At 43.3% G+C, this 21649-nt stretch overlaps 1 protein-coding gene across 2 annotated transcripts in view; it reads left to right on the forward strand.

Annotated features, from left to right (window-relative positions):
• Positions 1-21649, forward strand: part of slc35f3b (solute carrier family 35 member F3b) — a 180455-nt gene that overhangs the window by 146234 nt on the left and 12572 nt on the right. For both annotated transcript variants that reach the window (XM_090217596.1, XM_036960912.2), the window contains 2 exons: positions 9653-9761; positions 11566-11676. In XM_090217596.1, the coding sequence (XP_090073722.1) occupies positions 9653-9761; positions 11566-11676 (220 nt within the window). The remainder of the gene's footprint in view (positions 1-9652; positions 9762-11565; positions 11677-21649) is intronic.

A 21649-nucleotide genomic window follows, 5' to 3' on the forward strand; every position in this document is an offset into this window, starting at 1 on the left:
ACACAGCCTTTATAATGTTATCTTTCTAACACAGCCTTTATAATGTTATCTTACTAACACAGCCTTTATAATGTTATCTTTCTAACACAGCCTTTATAATGTTATCTTGCTAACACAGCCTTTATAATGTTATCTTGCTAACACAGCCTTTATAATGTTAGCTATCTTTCTGACACAGCCTTTATAATGTTATCTTGCTAACACAGCCTTTATAATGTTATCTTGCTAACACAGCCTTTATAATGTTATCTTTCTTTCTAACACAGCCTTTATAATGTTATCTTGCTAACACAGCCTTTATAATGTTATCTTGCTAACACAGCCTTTATAATGTTAGCTATCTTTCTAACACAGCCTTTATAATGTTATCTTTCTAACACAGCCTTTATAATGTTATCTTTCTGACACAGCCTTTATAATGTTATCTTGCTAACACAGCCTTTATAATGTTATCTTGCTAACACAGCCTTTATAATGTTATCTTACTAACACAGCCTTTATAATGTTATCTTGCTAACACAGCCTTTATAATGTTAGCTATCTTTCTGACACAGCCTTTATAATGTTATCTTACTAACACAGCCTTTATAATGTTATCTTGCTAACACAGCCTTTATAATGTTAGCTATCTTTCTAACACAGCCTTTATAATGTTATCTTTCTAACACAGCCTTTATAATGTTATCTTACTAACACAGCCTTTATAATGTTATCTTTCTAACACAGCCTTTATAATGTTATCTTACTAACACAGCCTTTATAATGTTATCTTGCTAACACAGCCTTTATAATGTTATCTTACTAACACAGCCTTTATAATGTTATCTTGCTAACACAGCCTTTATAATGTTATCTTGCTAACACAGCCTTTATAATGTTATCTTTCTAACACAGCCTTTATAATGTTATCTTGCTAACACAGCCTTTATAATGTTATCTTGCTAACACAGCCTTTATAATGTTATCTTTCTAACACAGCCTTTATAATGTTATCTTACTAACACAGCCTTTATAATGTTATCTTTCTGACACAGCCTTTATAATGTTACCTTACTAACACAGCCTTTATAATGTTATCTTTCTAACACAGCCTTTATAATGTTATATTACTAGCACAGCCTTTATAATGTTATCTTACTAACACAGCCTTTATAATGTTATCTTACTAACACAGCCTTTATAATGTTATCTTTCTTTCTAACACAGCCTTTATAATGTTATCTTACTAACACAGCCTTTATAATGTTATCTTACTAACACAGCCTTTATAATGTTATCTTACTAACACAGCCTTTATAATGTTATCTTACTAACACAGCCTTTATAATGTTATCTTTCTTTCTGACACAGCCTTTATAATGTTACCTTACTAACACAGCCTTTCTACTCATTCACCTTTCATCTGCTGCTGTGTAGCCTGTAGAAAGTACAAATACAAAGACATGGTCTAATGTATTGAGACAGCAGAGCTTGTGTTATACTATAGTGTGGTCTAATGTATTGAGACAGCAGGGTTTGTGTTATACTATAGTGTGGTCTAATGTATTGAGACAGCAGAGCTTGTGTTATACTATAGTGTGGTCTAATGTATTGAGACAGCAGGGTTTGTGTTATACTATAGTGTGGTCTAATGTATTGAGACAGCAGAGCTTGTGTTATACTATAGTGTGGTCTAATGTATTGAGACAGCATAGCTTGTGTTATACCATAGTGTGGTCTAATGTATTATCCACCTGGGCCACTCTCTATCTGTTCCCCTCTACCTAGTGGCTACGTCCCAAAATGGCACCTATTCCCCTCCAAATGGCACCCTATTCCCTTCCAAATGGCACCTTATTCTCTTCCAAATGGCACCTATTCCCTTCCAAATGGCACCTTATTCCCTTTCAAATGACACCTATTCCCTTCCAAATGACACCTATTCCCTTTCAAATGACACCTATTCCCTTCCAAATGGCACCTATTCCCCTCCAAATGGCACCCTATTCCCTTCCAAATGGCACCTTATTCTCTTCCAAATGGCACCTATTCCCTTCCAAATGGAACCCTATTCCCTTCCAAATGGCACCTTATTCTCTTCCAAATGGCACCTTATTCCCATCCAAATGGCACCCTATTCTCTTCCAAATGGCACCTTATTCCCTTCCAAATGGCACCTTATTCTCTTCCAAATGGCACCTATTCCCTTCCAAATGACACCATATTCCCTTCCAAATGGCACCTATTCCCCGCCAAATGACACCTATTCCCTTTCAAATGACACCGTATTCCCTTTCAAATGACACCGTATTCCCTTTCAAATGACACCGTATTCCCTTTCAAATGACACCTATTCCCTTTCAAATGACACCGTATTCCCTTTCAAATGACACCGTATTCCCTTTCAAATGACACCTATTCCCTTTCAAATGACACCTATTCCCTTTCAAATGACACCTATTCCCTTCCAAATGACACCGTATTCCCTTTCAAATGACACCTATTCCCCACCAAATGACACCGTATTCCCTTTCAAATGACACCTATTCCCCGCCAAATGACACCGTATTCCCTTTCAAATGACACCTATTCCCTTTCAAATGACACCGTATTCCCTTTCAAATGACACCGTATTCCCTTTCAAATGACACCTATTCCCTTCCAAATGACACCGTATTCCCTTTCAAATGACACCTATTCCCCGCCAAATGACACCGTATTCCCTTTCAAATGACACCTATTCCCTTCCAAATGACACCGTATTCCCTTCCAAATGACACCTATTCCCTTCCAAATGACACCTATTCCCTTCCAAATGACACCTATTCCCTTCCAAATGACACCGTATTCCCTTTCAAATGGCACCTATTCCCTTCCAAATGACACCGTATTCCCTTTCAAATGGCACCCTATTCCCTTCCAAATGACACCGTATTCCCTTTCAAATGGCACCTATTCCCTTCCAAATGGCACCTATTCCCTTCCAAATGACACCTATTCCCTTCCAAATGACACCGTATTCCCTTCCAAATGGCAGCCTGTTCCCTTTACAGTGCACATATTTTGACCAGGGATCATAGGGCTCTGGTCAGAACTAGAGTACTAGACACTAGGGAATAGAGAACCATTAGAGACACATGTGCAGAGTGTCTCCTGCTCTCCCGTCCCTCTGTCCTTTCAGAAAACAAATGAAATATCAACAGAGTTCTGATCTCCTTAAAAATGCAGGGGCTGGAGAGCGGCATATGATAGGCTGAAATGTGGAATGCACAGCTTTGTGGGAGATGGAGGAGAGACTTCAGTGAGCTGCCAGATGCTCTTCTCCTCTCTTGGGCTAAAGCAGCCCTGCCCTAGCATGTGTCGGTCCACACAGTGCGTGGAAGAGCTGGCACCAGTCCACACGACATAACTAATACATGACAGCATGGCAGAGGCCAATCGCAGTTGTCATCGGACCACTTTCCACTGGGGCTTAGGACGGGATTCAATGTGATTGCAGGTTGTCGACAATGTGGCTTTTATAGGTAATGTTCCATATTTACTGAGATCCCATTCACGGTAAACGCTAAATATGTCGGCTCAATCGGAAATTGTCTTTAAAAGGTGCCTTTGCTGAAAACATGAAACAGATAGAATCTTAGCCTTAATCTGGTGCTTGAGCTTAGTTCCAGGCTGAAGTTCAGGGCTTAGGTTTTGGGGATTCACAGCCCCAGTCAAAGAGGTCTATTGTTATGCATTCAGGCATAGAGCCAGGTTCAGTAATGAAATGAAGCATTGCCCTCAACCTCATTAACTGATTATAGTTATAGTGTATTGTTGTCTGTTTGTATGTGGCCTGTTAGTGTCCAGTGTGCTTTATCTGCCCAGTCATCTTTCTGGAGCCTGACCAAAACAACCTCCTACAGCTCCATATCCACACCGCCAGGCCACTCTGCCTAACTGACCAGGACTAACAGTACATAACTACCTAACTGACCAGGACTAACAGTACATAACTACCTAACTGACCAGGACTAACAGTACCTACCTAACTGACCAGGACTAACAGTAAATAACTACCTAACTGACCAGGACTAACAGTACCTAACTACCTAACTGACCAGGACTAACAGTACCTAACTACCTAACTGACCAGGACTAACAGTACCTACCTAACTGACCAGGACTAACAGTACCTACCTAACTGACCAGGACTAACAGTACCTAACTACCTAACTGACCAGGACTAACAGTACATAACTACCTAACTGACCAGGACTAACAGTACCTACCTAACTGACCAGGACTAACATTACATAACTACCTAACTGACCAGGACTAACACTAACTACCTAACTGACCAGGACTAACAGTACCTAACTACCTAACTGACCAGGACTAACAGTACCTACCTAACTGACCAGGACTAACAGTACCTACCTAACTGACCAGGACTAACAGTACCTAACTACCTAACTGACCAGGACTAACAGTACATAAGTACCTAACTGACCAGGACTAACAGTACCTACCTAACTGACCAGGACTAACAGTACATAACTACCTAACTGACCAGGACTAACAGTACCTAACTGACCAGGACTAACAGTACATAACTACCTAACTGACCAGGACTAACATTACATAACTACCTAACTGACCAGGACTAACAGTACATAACTACCTAACTGACCAGGACTAACATTACATAACTACCTAACTGACCAGGACTAACAGTACATAACTACCTTACTGACCAGGACTAACAGTACCTAACTACCTAACTGACCAGGACTAACAGTACCTAACTACCTAACTGACCAGGACTAACAGTACCTAACTACCTAACTGACCAGGACTAACAGTACCTAACTACCTAACTGACCAGGACTAACAGTACATAACTACCTAACTGACCAGGACTAACAGTACATAACTACCTAACTGACCAGGACTAACAGTACCTACCTAACTGACCAGGACTAACAGTACATAACTACCTAACTGACCAGGACTAACAGTACCTACCTAACTGACCAGGACTAACAGTACCTAACTACCTAACTGACCAGGACTAACAGTACCTAACTACCTAACTGACCAGGACTAACAGTACCTAACTACCTAACTGACCAGGACTAACAGTACCTAACTACCTAACTGACCAGGACTAACAGTACATAACTACCTAACTGACCAGGACTAACAGTACATAACTACCTAACTGACCAGGACTAACAGTACCTACCTAACTGACCAGGACTAACAGTACATAACTACCTAACTGACCAGGACTAACAGTACCTACCTAACTGACCAGGACTAACAGTACCTAACTACCTAACTGACCAGGACTAACAGTACCTAACTACCTAACTGACCAGGACTAACAGTACATAACTACCTAACTGACCAGGACTAACAGTACCTAACTACCTAACTGACCAGGACTAACAGTACCTACCTAACTGACCAGGACTAACAGTACCTACCTAACTGACCAGGACTAACAGTACATAACTACCTAACTGACCAGGACTAACAGTACCTAACTGACCAGGACTAACAGTACATAACTACCTAACTGACCAGGACTAACAGTACCTAACTACCTAACTGACCAGGACTAACAGTACCTAACTACCTAACTGACCAGGACTAACATTACATAACTACCTAACTGACCAGGACTAACATTACATAACTACCTAACTGACCAGGACTAACACTAACTACCTAACTGACCAGGACTAACAGTACCTAACTGACCAGGACTAACAGTACATAACTACCTAACTGACCAGGACTAACAGTACCTAACTACCTAACTGACCAGGACTAACAGTACCTAACTACCTAACTGACCAGGACTAACATTACATAACTACCTAACTGACCAGGACTAACATTACATAACTACCTAACTGACCAGGGCTAACACTAACTACCTAACTGACCAGGACTAACAGTACCTAACTACCTAACTGACCAGGACTAACAATACCTAACTACCTAACTGACCAGGACTAACAGTACCTAACTACCTAACTGACCAGGACTAACAGTACATAACTACCTAACTAACCAGGACTAACAGTACATAACTACCTAACTGACCAGGACTAACAGTACATAACTACCTAACTGACCAGGACTAACAGTACCTAACTACCTAACTGACCAGGACTAACAGTACCTACCTAACTGACCAGGTCTAACAGTACCTAACTACCTAACTGACCATGACTAACAGTACATAACTACCTAACTGACCAGGACTACCTAACTGACCAGGACTAACAGTACCTAACTACCTAACTGACCAGGACAAACAGTACATAACTACCTAACTGACCAGGACTAACAGTACCTACCTAACTGACCAGGACTAACAGTACCTAACTACCTAACTGACCAGGACTAACAGTACATAACTACCTAACTGACCAGGACTACCTAATTGACCAGGACTAACAGAACCTACCTAACTGACCAGGACTAACAGTACATAACTACCTAACTGACCAGGACTAACAGTACCTAACTACCTAACTGACCAGTACTAAGAGTACATAACTACCTGTTGGTATAGTGCTGTTTGTGGCCAGCCTAGAAATATAATTACCCTTGAGTAGTCAAACAGTCAAACTTCAAAGTTCTGAGAGGCTTTGAACTGCAGTTTTCAACCTCCTGGTGTCCGAACGGCTGGCCAGGCCACTCTGGCAGATAGCCTAAACCTTGAGGCTCAAGCTACAGTAGCTGCCTCACTTGGCATTGTTCAGTTCAGTAATTGATGTGTCAGTAAGATTGTCTAGGTGCAATATAATTGTCTGGTTGGAGGCCTAGATGGGACCAGGACGGGAATGGAGAGCTGGCAGCCTGGATTGGCCTGGGCTGGGATGGGAATGGAGAGCATGCAGCCTGGATTGGCCTGGGCCGGGATGGGAATGGAGATCTGGCAGCCTGGATTGCCCTGGGCCGGGATGGGAATGGAGATCTGGCAGCCTGGATGGGCCCGGGATGGGAATGGAGAGCTGGCAGCCTGGATTGGCCTGGGCCGGGATGGGAATGGAGATCTGGCAGCCTGGATTGGCCTGGGCCGGGATGGAAATGGAGATCTGGCAGCCTGGATGGGCCTGGGCCGGGATGGGAATGGACCAGGAGTTCCAGTAACTCCTTACCAGTTCACATACCAGTCTTTATGTTTACCTTTAAGGTATACTTTGGGATTTTGGCAACTAGGTCCTTAATCTACTTTTTGATCTACTTGGTTAGCACAGTGACTGTAAGTCTATGGATATCTGCTAGCATGCTAGAATGCCAAGAGTGTGCAAAGCTGTCATCTAGGCAAAGGGTGGCTACTTTGAAGAATCTAAAATCTAAAATGTATTTTGATTTGTTTAACACTTTTTTGTTTACTACTTGATTCCATATGTGTTATTTCATAGTTTTGATGTCTTCACTATTATTCTACAATGTAGAAAATAGTATAAATAAAGAAAAGTGTCCAAACTTTTGACTGCTCCTGTATATATGTCTTATTTTACATATCGATACTTGGAGTCAAAATATCATTTTAAACTGGGTGGTTTGAACCCTGACTGCTGATTGGCTGACAGCCGTATACCACGGGTATGACAAAACATTTGTTTTACCTGCTCTAATTATGTTGGTAACCAGTTTATAATAGCAATAAGGCACTTCGGGGGTTTGTGGTATGTGGTTAATATACCACGACTAAGGACTGTATCCAGCACTAAGAACAGCCCTTAGCAGTGGTATATTGGCCATATAACACACCCCATATTGCTTAAATATAATATTGTCCAAAATAATATTGTGATATTTAACTGTATCGATTTCCCCCCCCATCACTAGCATAGACTATGAATACTAACACTAATGTTGTATACTAAAATGTGATTGCGCTTGTTTACATGTGTTTGTGCTGTGTGAGCTTGTGTTTGTTTGTTTGTCTGTGTCTGTACATATACAGTTGAAGTGTGAAGTTTACATACACCTTAGCCAAATATATTTAAACTCATTCTTCACAATTCCTGACATTTAATCCTAGTAAAAATTCCCTGTCTTAGGTCAGTTAGGATCACTACTTTATTTTAAGAATGTGAAATGTCAGAATAATAGTAGAGTGAATGATTTATTTCAGCTTTTATTTCTTTCATCACATTCCCAGTTGGTCAGAAGTTTACATACACTCAATTAGTATTTGGTAGCATTGCCTTTAAATTGTTTAACTTGGGTCAAACGTTTCGTGTAGCCTTCCACAAGCTTCCCACAATAAGTTGGGTGAATTTGGCCCATTCCTCCTGACAGAGCTGGTGTAACTGCGTCAGGTTTGTAGGCCTCCTTGCTCGCACATGCTTTTTCAGTTCTGCCCACACATTTTCTATAGGATTGAGGTCAGGGCTTTGTGATGGCCACTCCAATACCTTGACTTTGTTGGCCTTAAGCCATTTTTCCACAGCTTTGGAAGTATGCTTTGGGTCATTGTCCATTTGAAAGACCCATTTGTGACCACGCTTTAACTTGATGTCTTGATGTTGCTTCAATATATCCACATAAGTTTCCTTCCTCGTGATGCCATCTATTTTGTGAAGTGCACCAGTCCCTCCTGCAGCAAAGCACCCCAACAACATGATGCTGCCACCCCCGGTGCTTCACGGTTGGGATGGTGTTCTTCGGCTTGCAAGCATTCCCCTTTTTCCTCCAAACATAATGATGGTCATTATGGCCAAATAGTTATATTTTTGTTTCATGAGACCAGAGGACATTTCTCCTAAAAGTACAATCTTTGTAACCATGTGCAGTTGCAAACCATAGTCTGGCTTTTTTATGGTGGTTTTGGAGCAGTGGCTTCTTCCTTGCCGAGTGGCCTTTCAGGTTATGTCGATATAGGACTTGTTTTACTGTGGATATAGATACTTTTGTACCCATTTCCTCCAGGATCTTCACAAGGTCCTTTGCTGTTGTTCTGGGGTTTATTTGCACTTTTCGCAAAGTACGTTCATCTCTAGGAGACAGAACGCATCTCCTTCCTGAACGGTATGACAGCTGCGTGGTCCCATGGTGTTTATACTTGCGTACTATTGTTTGTACAGATGAATGTGGTATCTTCAGGAGTTTCAAAATTGCTCCCAAGGATAAATCAGACTTGTGGAGGTCTACTATTTTTCTTCTGAGGTCTTGGCTGTTTCCCCATGATGTCAAGTAAAGAGGCACTGAGTTTGAAGATAGGCATTGAAATATATCCACAGGTGCACCTCCAATTGACTCAAATGATGTCAATTAGATTTTCAGAAGCTTCTAAAGCCATCACGTAATTTTCTGGAATTTTCCAAGCTGTTTAAAGGCACAGTCAACTATAAACCTCTGACCCACTGGAATTGTGATACAATGAATTATAAGTTAAATAATCTGTCTGTAAACATTTGTTGGAAAAATTACTTGTGTCATGCACAAAGTAGATGTCCTAACCGACTTGCCAAAATTATAGTTTGCTAACAAGAAATTTGTGGAGTGGTTGAAAAATGAGTTTTAATGACTCCAAACTAAGTGTATGTAAACAGCCGACTTTAACTGTACATGTACCTGTGTACTGTGCATGTGTGTCTGTTTTTTGTGTGTGTGTGCAAGCATTGCCTGTGGGTGTTCATCTGTGTGTGTTCCTCTCTAGGGAGTGTTGTCGGTTCTTTGGGGACGACGGGCTGACAGCCAAGGTGTTCTTCACTAAGGTGGCTCCGTTTGGATTGCTGTGGATCCTCACCAACTACCTGTACCTACAGGTACTGTGCTGTTTGTGTGTGTGCGTGTGTGCGTGTGTGTGTGTGTGTGTGTGTGTGCGTGCGTGCGTGCGTGCGTGCGTGCGTGCGCGCGCACGTGTGTGCGTCAGGTTAGGGACTGTGACAGTATTGTATAGTGCCTGCAGGTATAACAGGTGTCACTGTGCTAGCTAGAGGTCGACCGATTATGATTTTTCAACGCCGGTAACGATACCGATTATTGGAGGACCAAAAAAAGCCGATACCGATTAATCGGCCTATTTTTATATACTGTATATATTTGTAATGAAGACATGTTCAATTTGGTTTAAATAATGCAAGAACAAAGTGTTGGAGAAGAAAGTAAAAGTGCAATATGTGCCATGTAAGAAAGCTAACGTTTAAGTTCCTTGCTCAGAACATGAGAACATAAGAAATCTGGTGGTTCCTTTTAACATGAGTCTTCAATATTCCCAGGTAAGAAGTTTTAGGTTGTAGTTATTTTAGGAATTATAGGACTATTTCTCTCTATACCGTTTGTATTTCATACCTTTGACTATTGGATGTTCTTATAGGCACTTTAGTATTGCCAGCCTAATCTCGGGAGTTGATAGACTTGAAGTTATAAACAGTGCTGTGCATCAAGCATTGCAACGAGCTGCTGGCAAACGCAGTAAAGTTATGTTTGAATTAATGCTTACGAACCTGCTGCTGCCTACAACCGCTCAGTTAGACTTCTCTATCAAACGTACTTAATTATAATATAATAACACACACAAATACGAGCCTTAGGTCATTAATGTAGTAAAATCCGGAAACCATAATTTCGAAAACAAAACGTTTAATCTGTCTGTGAAATACATAACCGTTCCGTATTTAAACGAACGGGCAGCAACCCTAAGTCTAAATATTGCTGTTACATTGTACAACCTTCAATGTTATGTCATAATTATGTAAAATTCTGGCAAATTAATTACGGTCTTTGTTAGGAAGAAATGGTCTTCAGTTCAGTTCGCAACGAGCCAGGCGGCCCAAACTGCTGCATATACCCTGACTGCTTGCACGGAACGCAAGACAAGTGACACAGTTTCCCTAGTTAAAAGAAATTCATGTTAGCAGGCAATATTAACTAAATATGCAGGTTTAAATTTTGTATACTTGTAATTTTAAGAAAGCCATTGATGTTTATGGTTACGTACACATTGGTGCAACGACAGTGCTTTTTTCACGAATGCGCTTTTTAAATCATCACTCATTTGGCGAAGTAGGCTGTGATTCGATGATACATTAACAGGCACCTCATTGATTATATGCAGCGCAGGACAAGCTAGATAAACTAGTAATATCATCAACCATACAGTATGTAGTTAACTAGTAATCATGTTAAGATGTATTGTTTTTTATAAGATAAGTTTAATGCTAGCTAGCAACTTACCTTGGCTCCTTGCTGCACTCCCGTAACAGGTGGTCAGCCTGCCACAAAGTCTCCTCGTGGAGTGCAATGTAATCGGCTATAATAGGAGTCCAAAAATGGCGATTACCGATTGTTATGAAAACTTGAAATCGGCCCTAATTAACCACCCATTTTGATTAATCGGTCGACCTCTAATGCTAGCTTAGCGGTATAGCTTCCTTCTAGTGCTAGCTTAGCGGTATAGCTTCCTTCTAGTGCTAGCTTAGCGGTATAGCTTCCTTCACCATCCCTGTCCCCTTACTGGACTCAAACTATTGATCCTCTGCTTCAAAAACGTAGCCAACTACACCACTGAAAATCTATCAATTGGGCGAAGTCATTTTAAGCTGTGACGTGATCCTGTCTCTAACACAGGCCCTGAGGAAGATCAACACTACAGACGTGTCAGCTCTGTTCTGCTGCAACAAGGCCTTCGTATTCCTGCTCTCTTGGATCGTACTGAGAGACCGCTTCATGGGGGTCAGGGTGAGTTACTGTGTGTGTGTGTGTGTGTGTGTGTGTGATGCACAAAGTCTGTCAGGAGATGTCCAGGGAACCTACGAAGAGATAACATTCTGACTGGAGATTCCTCCAGTTATGAGTAGATAAGAGTTCATTTCAGGGCTAGATAAAAATGTCTCCTAATTAAGATCACAGACTCAGTTTCAGTTGGACTAGCTAGGTCCTACCTAATTAAGACCACAGACTCAGTCTCAGTTGGACTAGCTAGGTCCTACCTAATTAAGACCACAGAAGCAGTCTCAGTTGGACTAGCTAGGTCCTACCTAATTAAGACCACAGACTCAGTCTCAATTGGACTAGCTAGGTCCTACCTAATTAAGACCACAGACTCAGTCTCAGTTGGACTAGCTAGGTCCTATCTAATTAAGACCACAGACTCAGTCTCAGTTGGACTAGCTAGGTCCTACCTAATTAAGACCACAGAAGCAGTCTCAGTTGGACTAGCTAGGTCCTACCTAATTAAGACCACAGACTCAGTCTCAATTGGACTAGCTAGGTCCTACCTAATTAAGACCACAGACTCAGTTTCAGTTGGACTAGCTAGGTCCTACCTAATTAAGACCACAGACTCAGTCTCAGTTGGACTAGCTAGGTCCTACCTAATTAAACCACCACAGAAGCAGTCTCAGTTGGACTAGCTAGGTCCTACCTAATTAAGACCACAGACTCAGTCTCAGTTGGACTAGCTAGGTCCTACCTAATTAAGACCACAGACTTGGTCTCAGTTGGACTAGCTAGGTCCTACCTAATTAAGACCACAGACTCGGTCTCAGTTGGACTAGCTAGGTCCTACCTAATTAAGACCACAGAAGCAGTCTCAGTTGGACTAGCTAGGTCCTACCTAATTAAGACCACAGACTCAGTCTCAGTTGGACTAGCTAGGTCCTATCTAATTAAGACCACAGACTCAGTCTCAGTTGGACAAGCTAGGTCCTACCTAATTAAGACCACAGACTCAGTCTCAGTTGGACAAGCTAGGTCCTACCTAATGAAATCAAATCAAATCAAATCAAATTTTATTTGTCACATACACATGGTTAGCAGATGTTAATGCGAGTGTAGCGAAATGCTTGTGCTTCTAGTTCCGACAATGCAGTAATAACCAACAAGTAATCTAGCTAACAATTCCAAAACTACTACCTTATAGACACAAGTGTAAGGGGATAAAGAATATGTACATAAAGATATATGAATGAGTGATGATACAGAGCGGCATAGGCAAGATACAGTAGATGGTATTGAGTGCAGTATATACATATGAGATGAGTATGTAAACAAAGTGGCATAGTTAAAGTGGCTAGTGATACATGTATTACATAAGGATGCAGTAGATGATATAGAGTACAGTATATACATATACATATGAGATGAGTAATGTAGGGAACATTATATTAGGTAGCATTGTTTAAAGTGGCTAGTGATATATTTTACATCATTTCCCATCAATTCCCATTATTAAAGTGGCTGGAGTTGAGTCAGTGTGTTGGCAGCAGCCACTCAATGTTAGTGGTGGCTGTTTAACAGTCTGATGGCCTTGAGATAGAAGCTGTTTTTCAGTCTCTCGGTCCCAGCTTTGATGCACCTGTACTGACCTCGCCTTCTGGATGATAGCGGGGTGAACAGGCAGTGGCTCGGGTGGTTGCTGTCCTTGATGATCTTTATGGCCTTCCTGTGACATCGGGTGGTGTAGGTGTCCTGGAGGGCAGGTAGTTTGCCCCCGGTGATGCGTTGTGCAGACCTCACTACCCTCTGGAGAGCCTTACGGTTGTGGGCGGAGCAGTTGCCGTACCAGGCGGTGATACAGCCCGACAGGATGCTCTCGATTGTGCATCTGTAGAAGTTTGTGAGTGCTTTTGGTGATAAGCTGAATTTCTTCAGCCTCCTGAGGTTGAAGTGGCGCTGCTGCGCCTTCTTCACGATGCTGTCTGTGTGGGTGGACCAATTCAGTTTGTCTGTGATGTGTACGCCGAGGAACTTAAAACTTACTACCCTCTCCACTACTGTTCCATCGATGTGGATAGGGGGGTGTTCCCTCTGCTGTTTCCTGAAGTCCACAATCATCTCCTTAGTTTTGTTGACGTTGAGTGTGAGGTTATTTTCCTGACACCACACTCTGAGGGCCCTCACCTCCTCCCTGTAGGCCGTCTCGTCGTTGTTGGTAATCAAGCCTACCACTGTTGTGTCGTCCGCAAACTTGATGATTGAGTTGGAGGCGTGCGTGGCCACGCAGTCGTGGGTGAACAGGGAGTACAGGAGAGGGCTCAGAACGCACCCTTGTGGGGCCCCAGTGTTGAGGATCAGCGGGGTGGAGATGTTGTTGCCTGCCCTCACCACCTGGGGGCGGCCCGTCAGGAAGTCCAGTACCCAGTTGCACAGGGCGGGGTCGAGACCCAGGGTCTCGAGCTTGATGACGAGCTTGGAGGGCACTATGGTGTTAAATGCCGAGCTGTAGTCGATGAACAGCATTCTCACATAGGTATTCCTCTTGTCCAGATGGGTTAGGGCAGTGTGCAGTGTGGTTGAGATTGCATCGTCTGTGGACCTATTTGGGCGGTAAGCAAATTGGAGTGGATCTAGTCTCTCAAAGCACTTCACGATGACGGAAGTGAGTGCTACGGGGCGGTAGTCGTTTAGCTCAGTTACCTTAGCTTTCTTGGGAACAGGAACAATGGTGGCCCTCTTGAAGCATGTGGGAACAACAGACTGGGATAGGGATTGATTGAATATGTCCGTAAACACACCAGCCAGCTGGTCTGCGCATGTTCTGAGGGCGCGGCTGGGGATGCCGTCTGGGCCTGCAGCCTTGCGAGGGTTGACACGTTTAAAGGTTTTCCTCACGTCGGCTGCAGTGAAGGAGAGTCTGCATGTTTTAGTTGCGGGCAGTGTCAGTGGCACTGTATTGTCCTCAAAGCGGGCAAAAAAGTTATTTAGTCTACCTGGGAGCAAGACATCCTGGTCCATGACGGTGCTGGTTCTCTTTTTGTAATCCGTGATTGACTGTAGACCCTGCCACATACCTATTGTGTCTGAGCCGTTGAATTGAGATTCTACTTTGTCTCTATACTGACGCTTAGCTTGTTTGATTGCCTTGCGGAGGGAATAGTTACACTGTTTGTATTCGGTCATGTTTCCAGTCACCTTGCCCTGATTAAAAGCAGTGGTTCGCGCTTTCAGTTTCAGACCACAGACTAGCTAGGTCCTACCTAATTAAGACCACAGACTCAGTCTCAGTTGGACTAGCTAGGTCCTACCTAATTAAGACCACAAACTCAGTCTCAGTTGGACTAGCTAGGTCCTATCTAATTAAGACCACAGACTCAGTCTCAGTTGGACAAGCTAGGTCCTACCTAATTAAGACCACAGACTCAGTCTCAGTTGGACAAGCTAGGTCCTTCCTAATTAAGACCACAGACTCAGTCTCAGTTGGACTAGCTAGGTCCTACCTAATTAAATTACAGCAGACAGTAATTAACTGTGTCCTGGATTCCCTGTTCTAGTGGGCTTTAACCTGGATGAACCAGAGGCTAATGGCTCCCTGCCTCCCAGACTCTAACACTTCCCTTCTATTAAAAATGATAGTGGGTTAGAGGATAGTTTGCATCACAAATTGCACTCTATTTCCTTTATAGTGCACTATTTTTTAGCCCTATGGGCCCTGGTCAGAAGTAGTATTACATAGGGAATAGGGTGCCTTTTGGGAAGCAGCCCAAACCCTCTCTGTGCTGGAGCCCTGCGTTCCCCGAAGTAATGAAGAGTATTAAGTATTAAGAGTTGAGGGCAAGGGGAGCTGACCTGGGTTCAGGAGAGTTGAGGGCATGGGGAACTGACCTGGGTTCAGAAGGGTTGAGGGCATGGGGAGCTGACCTGGGTTCAGAAGAGTTGAGGGCATGAGGAACTGACCTGGGTTCAGAAGAGTTGAGGGCATGGGGAACTGACCTGGGTTCAGAAGAGTTGAGGGCATGGGGAACTGACCTGGGTTCAGAAGAGTTGAGGGCATGGGGAACTAACCTGGGTTCAGAAGAGTTGAGGGCATGGGGAACTGACCTGGGTTCAGAAGAGTTGAGGGCATGGGGAACTAACCTGGGTTCAGAAGAGTTGAGGGCATGGAGAGCAGACCTGGGTTCAGAAGAGTTGATGACATGGGGAACTGACCTGGGTTCAGAAGAGTTGAGGGAATGGAGAGCAGACCTGGGTTCAGAAGAGTTGAGGGCATGGGGAACTGACCTGGGTTCAGAAGAGTTGAGGGCATGGGGAACTGACCTGGGTTCAGAAGAGTTGAGGGCATGGAGAACTGATCTGGGTTCAGAAGAGTTGAGGGGGGCGTGGGGAACTGACCTGGGTTCAGAAGAGTAGAGGGCATGGAGAACTGAATGGGTTCAGAAGAGTTGAGGGCATGGAGAACTGACCTGGGTTCAGAAGAGTTGAGGGCGTGGAGAGCAGACCTGGGTTCAAATACTATTTTAAGTATTTTAAAATACTGTTTTGAGACTATTCTGTTAAGCCAGGTAAACTCAATCATGTTGTGGGCATTCAGAAGATAACCTGTACTGCAGTGCAGAAAAAACATTTAGCTTTCAAGCGAATGTAACTGCTCCGTCAGGGCTGGGGGATAGTTCATTAAGGGTCATTGTTAGATAATTGTTAATGAACTTGGACCTCGGCATCACCCTGGGAGAAAGTTTGTCAAATTAACAATGTACCTTGCAGCACCAAAGGTATTCTGAAAAGTAGCTATAAGTAAGTTGCTGGATACAGTTCCTTGCAAAAGTATTCACCCCCCTTGGCATTTTTCCTATTTTGTTGCATTACAACCTGTAATTTAAATAAATAGATTTTGATTTGGATTTCCTGTAATGGACATACACATAATAGTCCAAATTGGTGAAGTGAAATGGAAAAAAATACTTGTTTAAAAAAAGTATATGAAAATGCTACGAAGCCCCTAAATAAGATCTGGTGCAACCAATTACCTTCTGAAGTCACATAATTAGTTAAATCAAGTCCACCTATAATAAGGTCCAGAGTCTGCAACACCACTAAGCAAGGGGCACCACCAAGCAAGCGGCACTATGAAGACCAAGGACCTCTCCAAATAGGTCAGGGACAAAGTTGTGGAGAAGTACAGATCAGGGTTGTGTTATAAAAAAATATCAGAAACTTTGAACATCACACAGAGCACCATTAATTCAACTAAGAGTGGCCAGAAAAAAAGCCATTGCTTAAAGAAAAAAATAAGCAAACACGTTTGGTGTTTGCCAAATGGCATGTGGGAGGCTCCCCAAACATATGGAAGAAGGTAAGATGAGCCTAGAATTGAGCTTTTTGGCCATCAAGGAAAACGCTATGTCTGGTGCAAACCCAACACCTCTCATCACCCCGAGTATACCATCCCTGGTGGTGGCAGCATCATGCTGTGGGGATATTTTTAATCGGCAGGGCCTGGGAAACTGGTCAGAATTGAAGGAATGATGGATGGTGCTAAATAAAGGGAAATTCTTGAGGGAAACCTGTTTCAGTTTTCCAGAGATTTGAGACTGGGACGGAGGTTCACCTTCCAGCAGGACAATGAACCTAAACATACTGCTAAAGCAACACTCGAGTGGTTTAAGGGGAAACATATAAATGTCTTGGAATGGCCTCGTCAAAGCCCAGACCTCAATCCAATTGAGAACCTGTGGTATGACTTAAAGATTGTTGTACACCAGCGGAAACCATCCAACTTGAAGGAGCAGGAGAAGTTTTGCCTTGAAGAATGGGCAAAAATCCCAGTGGCTATATGTGCCAAGCTTATAGAGACACACCCCAAGATACTTGCAGCTGTAATTGCTGCAAAAGGTGGCTCTACTTTGGGGGGGGGGTGAAAAGTTATGCATGCTGAAGTTTTCTGTTTTATTGTCTTATTTCTTGTTTGATTCACAATAAAACATATTTTACATCTTCAAAGTGGTAGGCATGTTGTGTTTCAAATTATACAAACACCCCAAAAATCAATTTTCCTTCCAGGTTGTAAGGCAACAAAATAGGAAAAATGCCAAGGGGGTGAATACTTTCGCAAGCCACTATAGAACCAAGCTAAGGATGTCCTGGCTGGCTGAGAGTTTCCTTCTCTCTGCAGTGGTACTGAAAAGCCTCATGTGGAAACTGAAGTGTGTCCTTGTAATGACATGATTTAACTGTTACCTCTCAGAGAGATAGAGAAGACAGGAAGGAGTCTTGATGCAGAGCGGGGTTCCCGGGTCGCCATCGGGACCCGACAGAGAAGTGTGTCCTTGTAATGACATGATTTATATATGATCTTCTGAACTGAAACTGTTACCTCTCAGAGAGATGGAGAAGACAGGAAGGAGTCTTGATGCAGAGTGGGGTTCCCGGGTCGCCATCGGGACCCGACAGAGAAGTGTGTGGCGCGGTCTATTATTGTATAATAGTGGTATTGCACTATGCAATCTGGCAGGAGTGGCTCAAACTCATGAAGCAGCCCAGACAAAAAGTCACGGTACCAAACATGATGTCCCACACAGACCTCTGTCTTGATGAACCTGTAGTCTACATTTAAAACTCCCTACTAGGTCCCAGGCAGTCCACGTATTCAGAGTAGAAAGACTGATTCAGCATCAGGTCCCCCTGGCCATATAATCATATTCATCATGATCTCAAAGGTCAAACTGATCCTAGATCAGCCCTCTTATATGTATTCTGAGATTTTATAAATAGAAGTTCAGGTCTCTCTTGCAAAATATGTTTGATCTCACTGTGACTAATCCGGATAAATGAATGAATGTATGTATGTACTGTTTGTGTGAATAACTGGAGGGAAGATCTGGAAGGAAAACACCTAATCGGAATGTCTCTCTCTCTCTCTCTCTCTCCCTCCTGTCATTATCCCTCACTACCCCCATCTGTGATGAAAGCTCTGAGTAATCCTCCCATTTCTTTCTTTCTCTCTCTCTTTCTCTCTCTCTCTCTCTCTCTGTCTCTCTCTCTCTCTCTCATTCTATCTTTCTCTCTGTCTCATGCTCCCTCGCACTTTCTCACATTTTTCTCTCTCTCTCTCTCTCTCTCTCTCTCTCACTCTCCCCATCTTTCTCTTCCTCTCTCTCCCCCATGTCTCCTCTCTCTCTATCTCTCTCTCTCTCACTCTCCCCATCTTTCTCTTCCTCTCTCTCCCCCATGTCTCCTCTCTCTCTATCTCTCTCTCTCTCTCTCTCTCTCACTCTCCCCATCTTTCTCTCCCTCTCTCTCCCCCATCTCTCCCCTATGACTCCTGTCTCTCTCTCTCTCTCTCTCTCTCTCTCCCTCTAATTCTCTCTCTCTATCTCTCTGTCTCTCTCTCTTTCTCTCTTTCTCTCTCCCTCTAATTCTCTCTCTCTCTGTCTCTCTCTCTTACTCTCTCTCTCTCTCTCTCTCTCTCTCTCTCTTACTCTCTCTCTGACTGTTGATGGGTATTGCAGTGTTTTGATGTCTGCAGTAATGCGGAGGATCTTGGATGGGCTTTCCTTCATATGAAAATGAAGAGAGAAGGGGAGAGGATACGAGGGGGAGAGGCTGGGGAGAGTCCAATCATCCCTTTGAAGTATGACAGTGTTCTGGTACTTAGCTTGGGCTATTTCATGGGTGAGGTGGGTGGATAGCTGTCAGTAGGAGAATGGTATATAAGGGATGGCATCTCTCCCATACTGTACCTACAGTGTATTCAGAAAGTATTCATACCCCTTGACTTATGTTACATTTTGTTGTGTTACAGCCTTTATTCTAATCTACACATAGACATGGTTAATTATTGCATTGCAAAAAATCATTTAATCTATTTTGGAATAAGGCTGTAACGTAACAAAATGTGGAAAAAGTCAAGAGATCTGAATACTTTCCCAATGCAATTCATGTGGGCGGCAGGGTAGCCTAGTGGTTAGAGAGTTGGACTAGTAACCGGAAGGTTGCAAGGTCAAACCCCCGAGCTGCAAGGTACAAATCTGTCGTTCTGCCCCTGAACACCCACTGTTCCTAGGCTGTCATTGAAAATAAGAATTTGTTCTTAACTGACTTGCCTAGTTAAATAAAGGATAAAAATATTTTAAAAAATGTACAGGTAACTGCCAAAATAAAGGAAACACCAACATAAAGAGTCTTAATAGGGTGTTGGTTCACCACGAGCCAGAACAGTTTCAATGTGCCTTGGCATAGATTCTACAATTGTCTGGAACTCTATTGGAGGGATGTGACACCATTCCTCCACGAGAAACTGGAAACGCTGTCTCAGGCGCCTGCTCCAGAATCTCCCGCAAGTGTTCATTTGGGATGAGATCTGGTGGCTAAGACCAGGCCATGGCATATGGTCTACATCGTTTTCATGTTCACCATTCAGTGACCACTCGCGCGCTGTGGATGGGGGCATTGTCATCCTATTGGGGGGGGGCATAGCCATGGTAGACAAAATAATGGCCCTAAACATGATGCTTAATTAACTCAGGAACCACACCTGGGTTGAAACACCTGCTTTCAATACACGTTGTATCCCTCAAGTACTCAAGTATTTCCTTTATTTTGGCAGTTACAATATACTCAGAGATATGCAGGCATCTCAGAGTCCTGTATCTCTCTCCTGTAGTTTTATGTTGTTATGGAGAGGTGTGAGAGTAACATTGCCTAGGCTTTAGCTCAGCGAGCTAGCACAGTCTCCCTTGTGGCACATGAGACCCACCCAGGTTCTAAACCAATCAGTCACACATACATTTCTCAGCTGGGGTTTTGTCTTTTCATTTAACCTTTATTGATCTAGGAAAGACCCTTGGGGTGAGAAAGGTCTTCTGCGAGTGTGGCCTGGTGTTGTGGTGGAGTGGTGGGAGTGACAGACTGCCTCAGCAGAGCCCAGACCCAGTCTTGGTCCATTTCCCCATTCCCTGACATTGGGTTTGCTGACACAGCAGTGTGTGAGAAAGGAAAACAAATTGCCGTGTCCAATCACTGAGGGGTCCGTGTCCCAGGAAACCAAGCAGCAAAGCAGCAGACTTTCTCAGAGAAACAAATCTCTGTAGAGAGGTAACTGACCATAGAATATCATCAGGGGCGCAACTTTCACTGGGTAGGTTGGCTAGGCTGTTTGGGGTGTTTATCCGAATGGATAAAGAAACTGAAAGGTGCACCCCTGAATAGAATTACCATGTCAGCCATATTGAGTATACCCATGGGTCTCCCAGTCAAATTGCCATGGTATGAGGCGCGTTGTCCCTAGTCATTTTTATTTCTATGTGACTGACATAGCTGGCGTTTCTAGAGAATGGACATCCCCATTCAAGTCAACGTTGTGTAATGGGTTGACCTGGCAGGTCATTCTATTTTTTATGTAGCTAGAGAGGTGACTGAAAGGCAGGCAGCCTGCACTGCAGAAAGAGTGAGAGAGAGAGAAAGAGGGTGAGAGAGAGAGAGAGAGAGAGAGAGGTGGGGGGGTTAACCCATTGTACCCCTTGGCTCTGTCCAGGTGTAAGCAGTGCTTAATTTGGGCCACATCCTGCCAAAACAGGATCTGGCACCTTTAAAAACTAAAAATATTCGTTCCGGTACCTCACTCTAATGCTCACTTTTTGTTCCGGCATTTCCCGATTTACAAATGAAGCACCGGGCATAACCACATGGGTTGTTTATCTTCCTGACACCTCTCTAATGCAGTGCTAATCCACTCTGCTGGCCCAAGCCAAGTCCCTATTCATTACACACACACACACACACACACACAGACACACACAGACACACACACACACACAGACACACACAGACACACACACAGACACACAGACACACACACACACACACAGACACACACACACACACACACACAGACACACACAGACACACACACACAGACACACACACACAGACACACAGACACACACACACACACACACACACACAGACACACACACACACACACACACAGACACAC

The sequence above is a fragment of the Oncorhynchus mykiss genome, chromosome 23, assembly GCF_057628025.1.
Source record: "Oncorhynchus mykiss isolate SJ-2025 chromosome 23, ASM5762802v1, whole genome shotgun sequence".
Taxonomy (NCBI): domain Eukaryota; kingdom Metazoa; phylum Chordata; class Actinopteri; order Salmoniformes; family Salmonidae; genus Oncorhynchus; species Oncorhynchus mykiss.